Source organism: Fringilla coelebs, assembly GCF_963513975.1.
Source record: "Fringilla coelebs genome assembly, chromosome: 10".
Taxonomy (NCBI): domain Eukaryota; kingdom Metazoa; phylum Chordata; class Aves; order Passeriformes; family Fringillidae; genus Fringilla; species Fringilla coelebs.
In genome coordinates, this window is record NC_140036.1 from 16,901,735 (window position 1) to 16,914,138 (window position 12,404).

At 41.1% G+C, this 12,404-nt stretch overlaps 1 protein-coding gene across 1 annotated transcript; it reads right to left on the minus strand.

Moving 5' to 3' along the window:
* Positions 1 to 2,771: 2,771 nt before the first annotated feature.
* Positions 2,772 to 12,185, minus strand: LOC311157378 (cytochrome P450 2J6-like; the record flags this gene model as incomplete). The annotated part of the gene is made up of 9 exons (XM_084212066.1): positions 2,772 to 2,950; positions 4,175 to 4,316; positions 4,723 to 4,910; positions 6,261 to 6,402; positions 7,163 to 7,339; positions 8,075 to 8,235; positions 8,814 to 8,963; positions 10,456 to 10,618; positions 12,018 to 12,185. 9 exons carry the CDS (start codon positions 12,183 to 12,185, stop codon positions 2,772 to 2,774), a joined length of 1,470 nt encoding a protein of 489 aa, XP_084068192.1.
* Between the last annotated feature and the right edge of the window lie 219 nt (positions 12,186 to 12,404).

The window sequence follows — 12,404 nt, forward strand, 5'->3', positions numbered from 1 at the left end:
AGGTTAATTATACACCTCCTTGTGCCATGACTCCTGCTGTGACAAAAATCTCTGCCCACGGTCCTGGTTTCATAAGAAACCTCTTGCAAGAATGAGAAATTAGAAAAAAAAATTTCCTGAGGGTTGGCTGCATACCTAAGGGCAGTGGAGTTACTGAAAATTCAGGCTCATCAATAGCCATCAAAAGCACCAACCATATGCTCTGCTACTTAACTCACCCCATACTGTTTATTCTGATGTTCTCTGCTATTCCTTTAATATTTTTCCTCACAGTTTATACTGAAAGGTTTTTGGGGAATGGCTCTGCCTTTTAATTTTGTGCCTAGGACACACACAGACCACAAAAGACTCAACTGATCATTGGGTAACAGGAGTTAGTTGTTAATAATGACATAAGATCCAAGTGTCCTCCCACTCCCTGCCCAGCTGCACAGGGAAGTGGGGCTGCAGTCTCCTTGACCAAGCACAAAGCAAAATTTCTTCACCCCTCCACCTGCCTGTGCCTGGATTGCCTGCAGCAGGAACAAAGATAACACACAGCTGACTCTGAGAAGTTTTTTCACAAGTGCTCTCATGCAACGGAGCAACTCCAGCTCTGCAAAGGGAGGGATTTGAACGTGATCAACACAGATTTGGCACTTGCACAGGAACAGCATTAGCTTAGACTTGGCTCTGACTTTGCAGCGTGTGGCACCCTGGGAAGTCACCTAGATGGCCTTGCTGCTCATGTACCAAACTTACAGAACTGGCACAGCTAGAAATAAAAGTTGTGAGGTGTGAAGGACATTGGTTTACTCCAGAAACAGGGCAGAAAAATAACATTTACCCATCTTGCTGGCCACTGATTGAACTGAGAGCTAGGACCAACATAAAAAACTGGATTACCCATTTTGAGATCACTTTTGGAACTTTTAGTTCCCTCACTGGCGTTACATTTTCTGTATCTCAAACTGCTCCCAGCTCTGAGTTTTGTATTTTCCAAACTGTTCCTGGGAGGAGACTCACAGCCCTAAGGCTTGCCTGCCCTGCCCACTTGCAGTCCCATCTGACCCCTGCACAGTCCTGGCTGGCTGCTCTGCATCTCCCTTGGCTTTCCAGGCTGACTCTGACTTTTCCACACACATTAGCCACATTCTGGTGATTGCACCTCTCAGCCTGGACATGAACTGCCTGCATGCAGGAAGGCAGCTGCCAAAGAGCTTTGCCAAGTCTTTGGGGGAGATGTCAAGGGAATACAAATTGCTTTTCTCCTCATACAAGATGGTGCTGGAAGTCTGGGAAGAGAGAAACCTGATAAGGTTTTGTAAGCTGTATTTGCCACAGCTTCCATGAAGAGAATTGAATGCCAGGGGAAGCAGGGGTTAGAGCTGCCTGACAGCTCAGAAGAACAGAAAGGTATCCCTCTAACAAGTGAATCATCCTCCTCTCACTCTTGCCAGGATAGCTGCTGGCCCATTCTCTTCTCCCCCTTCCTTTCAGCCCATGACACGATGGATAAACAGGGCAATGCCAACTAGTCCTTGAAGCAGGCTTGTGATAACAATTGTAAAGTCTTTTACTCAAGAAAGGAAGGTGGTAGAGCAACAGTAACCCTTAGTCTGACCTTGGGTTTTAAATCTTATTGGGTGGGTAACAAGGCCAGTCTCACAGTGAGAGTGGCTACTGACACTTGCCATCCACTAGCTTGGGCACTGCTCCTGCCAGCTGCACCTGGCACAGCTCTTTCCTCAGTGTGCATTTGGACTCAGCAGGCTCAGCTCAGCAGCCAGAAGGCTGCTTGTGTGCAGCTGCCCCTCTGCTCACAGAAAACTCTCAAGAGCTTTGATCCTCTCACAGCTTTTGGGGAGCATCACATCAATGTCTCCTGCCCTGCCCCTCTTTGCAGGCAACAAGCTTTGCTACAAAAGACTGCAAAGACTGCAAGCTGCCCCCTGAACTGTGCTTTGGGCATCAATGAAGAGACATGGCCAACCTAATCTGCTGTACATCATTGTCATTACAAACCCTGGCATGTGAGAGGACTCCCACCTTCACAGAAGTGCCTCTCAAATGCACAAGAGTATATATCCAAAAAAAAAAAAGAAAAATTTTCAGGCCAGCCCACTGGTACTTATCTGTTTCCACCCACTGCATTTCACCAGCAGTGGGGCTTCCCTCTAAAATCTCCAGCAGGCAAAAGTGGGGGGGTTGCCTTTGCTCTTGGCCTGAGTCACAATCCTCACAGCCAAATGAAGAGTTGCACTGCTGTCTCTCTTTTACTTACTTGATGAGTCTCAAGCACTCACCTGCCCGTGGCTCTTGGCTAACAGACAAAGCTGCTCCCAGCAAGTTGAGATGCCTCTCCACAGCTTTGAGTTCCCATGCAACCACACCTGGGAGCTCTGGCAATGTCCAGAGCCCCACCTCTGGGAACAGCATTCCCACACACCATTCTGGATTTGAGAATGTAGGGGAAGACTGCTCAGAGCCTGGCTCTGGTGATCCTCCTCCCTCCAGTAAGAATCTGCTGAGTTTCTAGTAAGACTAGACAGAGCAATAATTGTCTACATTTATTTCATTTGTAACACAGCAGGAAAAAAAAATGAAGTACAGACACTTTCCAGACACAGGAGAACCAGAGTATTTTTTAGGCCTGGCTTCTAAGACATATAACACAACAAGGAGAGATTTGCACTGAATTTGAGCTAAAAATGAGAACCATAAAGCTGCATAAATACCAGCACACTACCAGCCCTGTGTCTGTGCCTCTTAAATCTCTAATGCTGAAGAGCCTAGCGCAGAACTGCACAGAGCTTGTATGGATGGGGTTTCATGGTGCTCCCAAAGATAATGTCTGTGTTGATTTCCTTAACTCCTTCTGGTACAGTGAACTTGAATTTCTGCAACAGGCTGCAGAACATGATGAAAAGCTCCATCTTGGCCATTGCCTCTCCCAGACAAACACGGTGACCTGCAAGGGGTGAATGGAAAGAGAAGTCAGATCCCAGCAAGATCTCTAACCAGCACCTGTTTCCCAGCTTTTCTCAGGAGCACTGCTCATCAAGGAACAAAGAGCTTTGCTGAATTTGACAATTTCCTCTTAGACTGAACTGGACATACAACTGAGATGTCTGCAATTCATCTTCACAGGATCTGCCCAGATTAGATAGAAAAGATACCGGAGATGCCTCTCAGAAGTTCCATTCTTGCTTCCCAATCTATAGGACTTCCCAGTTTTATGAAAGGGATTTCAGTCTTTTGATTCCAAATAAAAACAAGAAAGCACTTTTAGGTTACCTCACAGCTTCTGCTTTGTACAGGCTGACTTCCCTAATAACAGTGAAAAATCAGAATACAGAGGACATTCTACATCTGATGAAACATTTTCCTACATAGTGGTTTCGGTGAAAACAACTTGCTAAAGAAAAATCTCTTCCCAACTGATCAATTAACTCTGTCCAGGATACAATTCTCAGAGACAGTGACAAACTCTGAAATGCTGTGGTCAGGTCATTCAATTTGGATGTGAGAAACCAATTCCTCTTCTTCACAATTTAGATCAGAAACCTGAGCCTGACATTTTCCCATTTCAGCTGACAGCTCTGACAACCAGGCTATTCCCTCCTGGCATGATCCCCAAGAGTTTTTGTTTGTTTAACTTCTATAAACACACACTGGTGAAAAAGTGATTCCAGAAGCTCCACAGGAAAGACAGAGACTTCTGGATGTATTTGATCCAGCTTCTGGATCTCCCATTCATCTCTCTGCACTGATGAATACTGAATTATTTATACAAAATAAATCAGCTCCAGCATAGCAGCCTGCCATAGAATATCCACTGTAATGGCATAATCCAGCATACACAGAGGAGGACCAAGGGCAACAGTGTAAGGACTCAAATGACTGGGAATTCTGGAACTTTATTCCTTTTATCTTCTCTGCATTCTCACAAAAATCTATGATCAGGTGTTTATACAATTGCCAAACAACTTATTTTTGCAGTCAAACATTTTTCTGGGCTGGGAAAACAATTTGCTCCTGCAGTTTGGGATTACACTCCCCTCTGGCCTTCTCCACAATGAAAATAACACAGCTTCATCTAATCCACACACTTGGGATCAGTTCTCAGTGCACTCACCTGCTGACACAGCTTCATCTAATCCACACACTTGGGATCAGTTCTCAGTGCACTCACCTGCTGAGAAGGCCAAGAAAGCCTCTCGGGTCACAAAATTTCCACTCTCATCCAAGAAATGTCCAGGGTTGAACTGGTGAGGTGTGTCCCAATAGTCAGGGTCAAAAAGAGCTGAGTCTATATTTGCCATGATTAGAGTGCCCTGAAAGGAAGAGGCAGTTGGCACAGTTCTGTCTCCCACACATCAAGAATAAAAGGACACAAACACATTCCAGCTATAATTCTGCACACAGAAAGGCAGCAGAAATGAGAGATTACATAATTAGGGGAAACCAATAGCCTCAACGGTTCTGAGGGGTTTTGTAAAAAAATAAATAAGCAAAGAAACTTCAGTATTTTTGGTTCAGAGATGTCCCTGCTGTATTCCTTCATGTTTCCTTTTCCAGTCTGTTAGCAAATGCCACATAATGTGTGGTCTGCAGTTCTTTAGTACCATATCCTAAATCTAGTGAAATGATCTTCCTGTCCTGAGCTGGAAGGGAAAGGCTTTAATGGTAAACCTTTACTGATGGCCAAAGATCACATTGGAATAGAAGGGATACCTGTACCTTTGGAACACGATACCCCAGAACAGTGGTATCCTTCACAGCTTCTCTGGGAAGTGTGATTAAAACAATGCTGCTGAAGCGGAGGATCTCATGGACCACAGCATTTGTGTACGGCAGTTTCTTCCGATCCTCGTAGCAGATGAGATGGGAGGGACTCAGAACAGCATCCAGCTCTTTCTGCACTTTGTCTAAAAAAATATTTAAATATCTAGTACAGATGTAAGAACACTGTTTTGGATGAAACAGCTTTCCTTTCCTTTTTGGAGTATAGTAGTGATAGAAAAAAATACAATATATAAATAATTTATACTTACCATATCCTAAAGTGTAAATGCATTTATATAAATGTATATATGTAATGCATTTATATAAATATAAATGTATTTATTAGTGTAATCATACATTTGTATAAATCAAAACCAGCTAGTTATGATTTTACTACACTCTGTTTTGTAGTTGATAGGTTGTATATTCAGACCCTCTTTCCACAAGCCCAGCAGATTTATGGGGCATTATATTTAAAGGAGGGGGAGAAAACTCTAAGTATAACAAGACCTTCTTATTAGGAGATCAATTCTATTAAGCTGTTGATTTTACTCCAGGTAAATACAGACTCAGAGTACACTAATGAGGGTGTTGCAAGCGAACCATCACATTAAGCTGACACATGTGCAATGCTGAGAACTGAAATAGGATCATATTACTAAACTATCACCAAGTGTTAATCTACTTGTGCTGCTATCTAAGCTTTACTAACTAACATGCCTTATACAGTCTCAGATGGTTTGGGGTCAGATTTCATACTTAAAACTTAGGCTAGTAAGTTAAGAGGAATTTTTTTCTTTGTAATTTATCAGAATTTGAAGTGCATGTGTATGCACAGGGCTCTGTTCTTTGAGCATTCTAGCACCACAAGCATGAAAAGAATTTCTAGCCCTCAGCCTGAGTCAAGAACATGCACTCGGCTTAGTAATTCATCACATCTGAAAACCCTCTACCAAATCACACAAAAATTTTCAAACTAGTGTGCAATTGTGCTCTTGTCCAGAATTTCTGGTTTATCTTTTTTTCTTCCTTCTCTGTTTAACATTCCCATGCATTAGAATAAATATATCTATTTTACAGAAATTTGACTGATGTCTCAGTTAATGAATTCAAATAATATAACCTTATTACACACACTGGATGCCAGAAAAGCATCACTTTGCCCTAACCCAAACTCTTATTCCACCTTGTGTGTTTTCAGCCTGTATCTTCCATTATATGCTTACACTGCTGAAACAGTCTGACAAACATAAACAGGACCCAGTTCAGTGACAGAAGCTGAATATCCCTGAAATTATTTTGAAACCTGTCTGAAAAATTTTTACTACATTGGCTTATTAAAAGCAAAGCTCAAAAATTATCTTAAGCTTGATCTTAAAAAAACCATGATCTTAACCCAAAAAAAAAAAAAAAAAAAAGAAAAAAAAAAAAGAAAAATATAACAGAAAATTGCTCTACTTTAATCATATCCATGCTTGTTGTGTGCTACTCACCTTGGATGTCAGGGTAAACCAACATATACAGCAGAGCCCAGCGCAGAGTGGTGGCTGTGGTCTCTGAGCCACCCAGGAAAAGGTCAAAAACAGACTGCACCATATTGTCTTCATCAAATGTAGAATTGGGGACATTTTTGGTCTACAAGTGTCAGTGAGAAAGGTAAAATAAGAGTATAGCTGTATAATAGCACTGAGACAGACAGTGATCACTGTATCTAAAGGAACAAGATTTCGAGAGGATAAAGAAAACACATATACCTGAGCAGAACACAGATAGAGACAATGGCTTTACTCAAATAAGTGCAGTGATACTGTTAAATTAGAGGTGCTGCTGAATGTGTCAGGTGTGTAAGTCCTGTTATGCTACCTTGTAAAGTGGCATGTTGATTTCTGTTAATTTCCATAGCAGAAAAACACATTTCTAGGTAGTTTTATCCCACCCACGCCACTTTCAGCACATTTGCTGATTTCAGCAATCTGTCTAATATATAATGTTATCCTTTTAAAGATTTATGCTTTTTTTCAGAGCAGAGACTGACAACATTTTAAGATTTTCATGATACTCATACAGCACTACTGAGCACAAAAATAATACTACAAGGCAAAAAATAATCAGAATTCAGCAGCCATCTAAATAGCTGCACCTTCTCAAGGTCCTCCCTACTGCCCAGCCCTCACTAAGGATTCCAAAATATGATAAACCAATGTAAATAATTTGTACTTCTAGAACAAGTTCTTGAACTAACTATTCAAAGTTCATATTTTGAGTTTGACAGCAGAGTTTTTAAGTTGTGCTTGCAGAGCCCTGCAATAATGTTATTGTGAGCAGACAACAGCAGGGAAGGGGCAGGGAACCCACTATGGTTGGATCTGTGTCATGTACAGCATTAATCACTCACTTTCTCTATCTGCTTCAGGTAAAAGTCAATGAAATCTTCTGGTTCATCTAATCTGCCTTTTTCCCTGTGGCTTTTGATCTCCTGCCTTACAAAGGAACGAACAAAATCCCGGGAAAATCTTGCTTTATGTAGAAGTCCTGGGAGATGCTCTGCAAACCACGGGAACATTTCACACACCTGGGGAGCAAGAATTCAGCACAGGAGCAGTTAGTGACACTGTAGAGGAGCCTTGTGATAGACATATGGCATGGACATTTTTGTCCATAATTCAGTTAAACTGCTGAATTAATTTCTCTGAGAAAAATCCTGTGGCATGAAAAGAAATGCTTAGTACATAAACACACATTAAAATCACAAATTAGGGACAGCACAGTTTCCACCCTAGATTTTTTCCCATCCTTTCTATATAACTCCATTTGTATTTGCCCTGTTAATTCACTAACAAAATAATCTACTTTTGCAGACAGATGTATCGATATTAATAAATCAAACGTTAATAAATATTTATGTCCATCACCTTAGCACTGAAAAAAAAAAAAAAAACCCACAGAAAAAAAAAACAAACCAACATTCACTTTTATTCTCAGACAGAGTATCATCTTTTCACCTTAACAATACTGGTATTTCCCTTACAGAAAAGGTCATTAACCCAAGCATATTACCTTTGTTAAGACATCCTAATAAAGATTATTAATACAGTATTCATAATTGAATCATGTAAAACCCAAATCATTGCAGGTCCAGTTCCTATTCATAGTCAGAATATTTATCAGTATTCAATAATGCAATACTTTAATAATATACATACTGATATAATTATATTGCAATAAATAATGAGCCCAATGATCAAATATGTTGCATGTTAGCAATATTCTAATAAGTAATATATAATCTCATAAGTAATATTCTCACATAATGAAAGTGGCTGTTCCCAAAAGCCACTATATAATTGAAGGCTTCAATCAGCTGCTGGAAGGTTTTATCCTCCAGAGAGAAACGATGTCCAAAAACCACAGCACAAATCACATTGGAGACAGCATGGACAATGGGGAAGGAAGGGTCCACAGCTTCTCCTGCAGACATAGAAAGATATTCATCTCAAAAGCACTTCCTCTTCCTTTGCTATTTGGGAGAACAAGATTACAGTGACATTTTGTAATAGATGTCCTCTATGATATTTATACTGTTACTCAAAAACACGCAAAATTCACTAGGAAGTGTAACAAAAGATAAACCTCACTCAAAAATGAGGACAGGAAAGCCTCAAATCTTTAACTCCTGGTCTTGTTTTTTTAATTTGCTTTCCTTTTTGCTTTCTTTTTTAATCTCAGTCTTGGTGTTGATCCCAAAATACTGAGGTCCAATAATCTCAAAGGTTCAGAGAAGTTTTTTGCCAAAAAATAAATAAGCAAAGAAATTTCCATATTTTGGGTTCAGAGATGTCCCTGCTGTATTCCTTCATGTTTCTTTATCCAGTCTGTTAGCAAATGCCACAGAATGTGTGGTCTGCAGTTCTTTAGCACCATATCCTAAATCTGCAAATCTAAGGTGTGCTCTGAATTCATTCCATTCAGTAACAAAAGTAGTGTTAACCCTTAGAGTCAAGCAGTCTGTACTGTGTGTGTCCCCAAGCACTGTGTCAATGCCATACCCTCCTTGTCTCTGAAGAACTCCATCAGGTAACAGGCCTCAGTTTGGATCCCACGCTCCATTCCTTTATTCCCCATTCCCAATTTTCGGAGAGTTCCAATTCCAAAATGTCTCTGTTGTTTCCAGGTGAGACCATTTGAGACCAAGATACCTTTAGCCATCAAGAATTAATTTCATGTCATAATAAAGTTCATACAATTGTAGATGATAAACACAGTAAGAGTCATCTTCTCATCACGCTGTTGCTCAAAGAGGAGGGACACATCAGGGCAGTGTTCCTTGAATTGAATGTTGTTAGAGGCAGAGAAAACACCTTGGTTAAAACATTACCATCCCTGCAAAAAAACCCCACTTGGACCTCTGGACTCACATAGCTGCCTTACAAACCTAGTCCTATTCTTTCTGAAGTGTCTGTCTCAGGTCTCTGAGGGATCCTGTTCTACCAGGATCTTTACACCAAATATCGAGTTCTCATCCTGGAAATGTCCCTTCTGGAAAGACAATGAAGCCAGGGCAAGAACCACCCAGCCAAAATGAGAAGGAAAAATAGGCTTTAGCCAATCTGCAAACAGCTTTTTAAGATCAAGAGTTCCTGTGGGACAGAAAGGGATCCCAGGCTGCTCTGCTGTGAGTCCATGTTCTAGCAGAGACCACCCAGCATGAACCATTTAATCTGCTTGGTGGGGAAATTCCCTCCACAAGTGTAGCCTGCACTTCCCCCTGGGAAAGCCAGCTCGCTCCCTGAGACAGCTCTCCCCTATTCCTTCTGCTGTCCTGGGAACCAGGGACAGGCAGGTGGTATTTGTGCTGCAGTCACAAACTTGCAGCTGAGCTGCAGCTGTTGGTTAAAGCCATCCCTGCTACAAATTACAAGTTTTAGAGCATGTGTCACAACCCAGCTACTTTTCTCCACAGCACCCTGACAAAAAGTGGCAATACAGATCCTTCCAAATGGAATGAAACAGCCTCAGACTTAATCATCTCTATACCTTAAAGTAGTTTTTCTCTACTTACATTAGCTAGTATTACAAATTAAAGCTTTCCAGACTGTACTTCACATTAACCAAATCCTGACTGAGGGTAAAGGCATCTGCCGTAAATTTCTGGATAAAAGGCCAATGGAAACAAGTTCAATTATTTCTGTTTTAAACATATCAGTAGCTTTATTCTCTCTCCACTGGGACTCAGCAGTGTTTGTGATAACGCAATACAACGCTTTGAACACTCTGGCTAATAAATTTAAAGCTCCACTGACCTTCCTGTGACCTTGTACTTCAGAGCAAGACTAGATCAAAGTTCTGTATATGCTTTCCTTACAGCAGCCTTTGCTGTAAACAAACAACTGGGAGCATAAAGATTTACTTTAGTCTCAGCTTGCAAAGGAGGCTGCAGGCTCAGGATTATTTCAAATCAGAACATGCAGACAACACCAAGAATGTTGCCCATGCTGCTCTGATAAGATGCTGAAATACATGTGTGACAGTGGGATTTGGAGACCACTTGGGATGATGCTTCAGAATGGTATGATTCACCTTGAGCAGACAGAAAAAGTCAGTTGGGAACTAAGAGTTTTTCAGTTAGAAAAACACGAGAGGAAACAAAAAGTCAAGGGTGAAGTCCTTCCAGAGACATGAACATCTTACCCTTTCCATCTGCCATTTGGTTGAAAATGTAGGTCTGCAGTCGCCCTGAAACATCCTCCGAGTTGTTGGTGAGACCATTCTTCACAGCTTGGAACCCATAGAGCACCACCATAGGTCTGTGACCCAACCACAGGGTGCAGATGTTGCCATAGGTTTTTGCCAGCTGCAGGTAAGACCAGTGCACAAAAAAAACCCCATGGGAGAAACATCAACAAACAGGCATACAGGATGGGCTGCTGTCTTCAGCACAACATTGCTCAGGGGTTCAGCAGGTGAAAAGGGACAGTGGCTGCATTTGTGGTGGGGGGGCTTTCCACAGGAGGGGCTCTGGGCTCTCTCTGGGAACACACCACCCACAGAAATGTGAGCAATGAAAGAATGAATGGTCCTTTTCTAGAACTTGGCCTGGGTTACCTTTGCAATACCAACCACAGGGTAAATGCCCTTAAGTGCTTATGGATCTGTACAAGGTTTCCTGTGAAATTTCACCTCCCCATTCTTGGTTACATTTTTCAACTCCATATTTCATTCACTCTGACAACAACCAGAATTTCTTGACATTATGAATTCCAGGTGTAACTTCCCTTCTAGAGTTCTAAGTACTGCAGATTTCATGTTTCAATGGCAAGAACTCTTCCCAGCTTATACTGAAATACTGTCAACTGAGGCATCTAAGCATAGGTCCCTTCTCTGAGTACTGATGGGACTGCTCTCAGGCAATACCATGGGTATTCTGTGAGTTCAAAGTCCCTGATGCTAGACCAAGAACCAGTACAGATCTGTCTTCTCACAGTGATTAACATGCACCCATCAAAAATTGTAGCACCATGCTCTTTTAAGCTCCCTTCAGCTGCAGCCAGGTACCCTCTGATCTGCAAGTTGCATTTAGTACATAAGGAAAGGCAGCAATTTGAAAAATATATTAACACATTGGGTTCTCCTGTGATATTTTGGCACAGTGGAGGATGTTGAAAAAGGAAAGGATCTGTATTAACAGGCTTAGCATGGACCTAATTCTTCCCATCACTTCTTTCACCATTATGTACATCTCTAATTTGTCTGCAAAGATCACAACCCAGACTGGACTTCAGAGAAACAATGGATGAAAGGATTTGGCTACACGTGGGATACAATCTTGTTTCCATCCCATAAGAACAGAAGATATTCTGGTGTGCTTTTCACATCCTCTGAATTCAAGACACCTAGTTTAAAATTATTTTCAATATATGCTTATGATGGGAAATCTGAGAATCACTTTTTTTCTTTCAAGGCCAAAGATTCCCTTAAAAATATAAGTCTTTTCTGAGGCAAAATGAATATGTTCAGTTCTGGTTAAGCTGCACATATATATAAGAATGAGACTTGCATATGAAATTATTAGGCTTTCATATGAATTAGACTATCTGCAGTATTTTTACCTTAACTTGTTTAGGCACTTCACTTCCAGAAATCACCTCCTCTCAGGGTTCTCCCTGTTACCACATCAGTCTATCAACAACCATCACCACTTTCTGCCAGGTTTTGCCTCAATAGCTCTTTAGTTCACATCTGCAAATACATACCTTTTTCAGGCTCCTGTGATCAGCTCTAAAGTTTATCCACCAGACACTTCCAATGATGGGAAATGGGGTTGGTCCAGGAGGAAATCCACGACTCTTCCATTGCAAATTCAGGAACTGTGCACTCAGAAGAAACAAAACTAGGCATATGAGAATGACACTTATCATCATTTCACACTTCCACACTTGTATTATAAAATTGCTACAAATCTGTTGAAATTGTTCTTCTGAACTCTTCCCTGTCACATTGAAGATTTCTGAATTTTGTCCTCCCTTCTTTCCTACCTCTCTTCCAAGAAAATGAGGATTATTTCCATTCTTGAGTGTTATTTAACACATCACTATGCTGCAATATGCTAATTGATACCATTATTTTAAGATCCAGCAGAG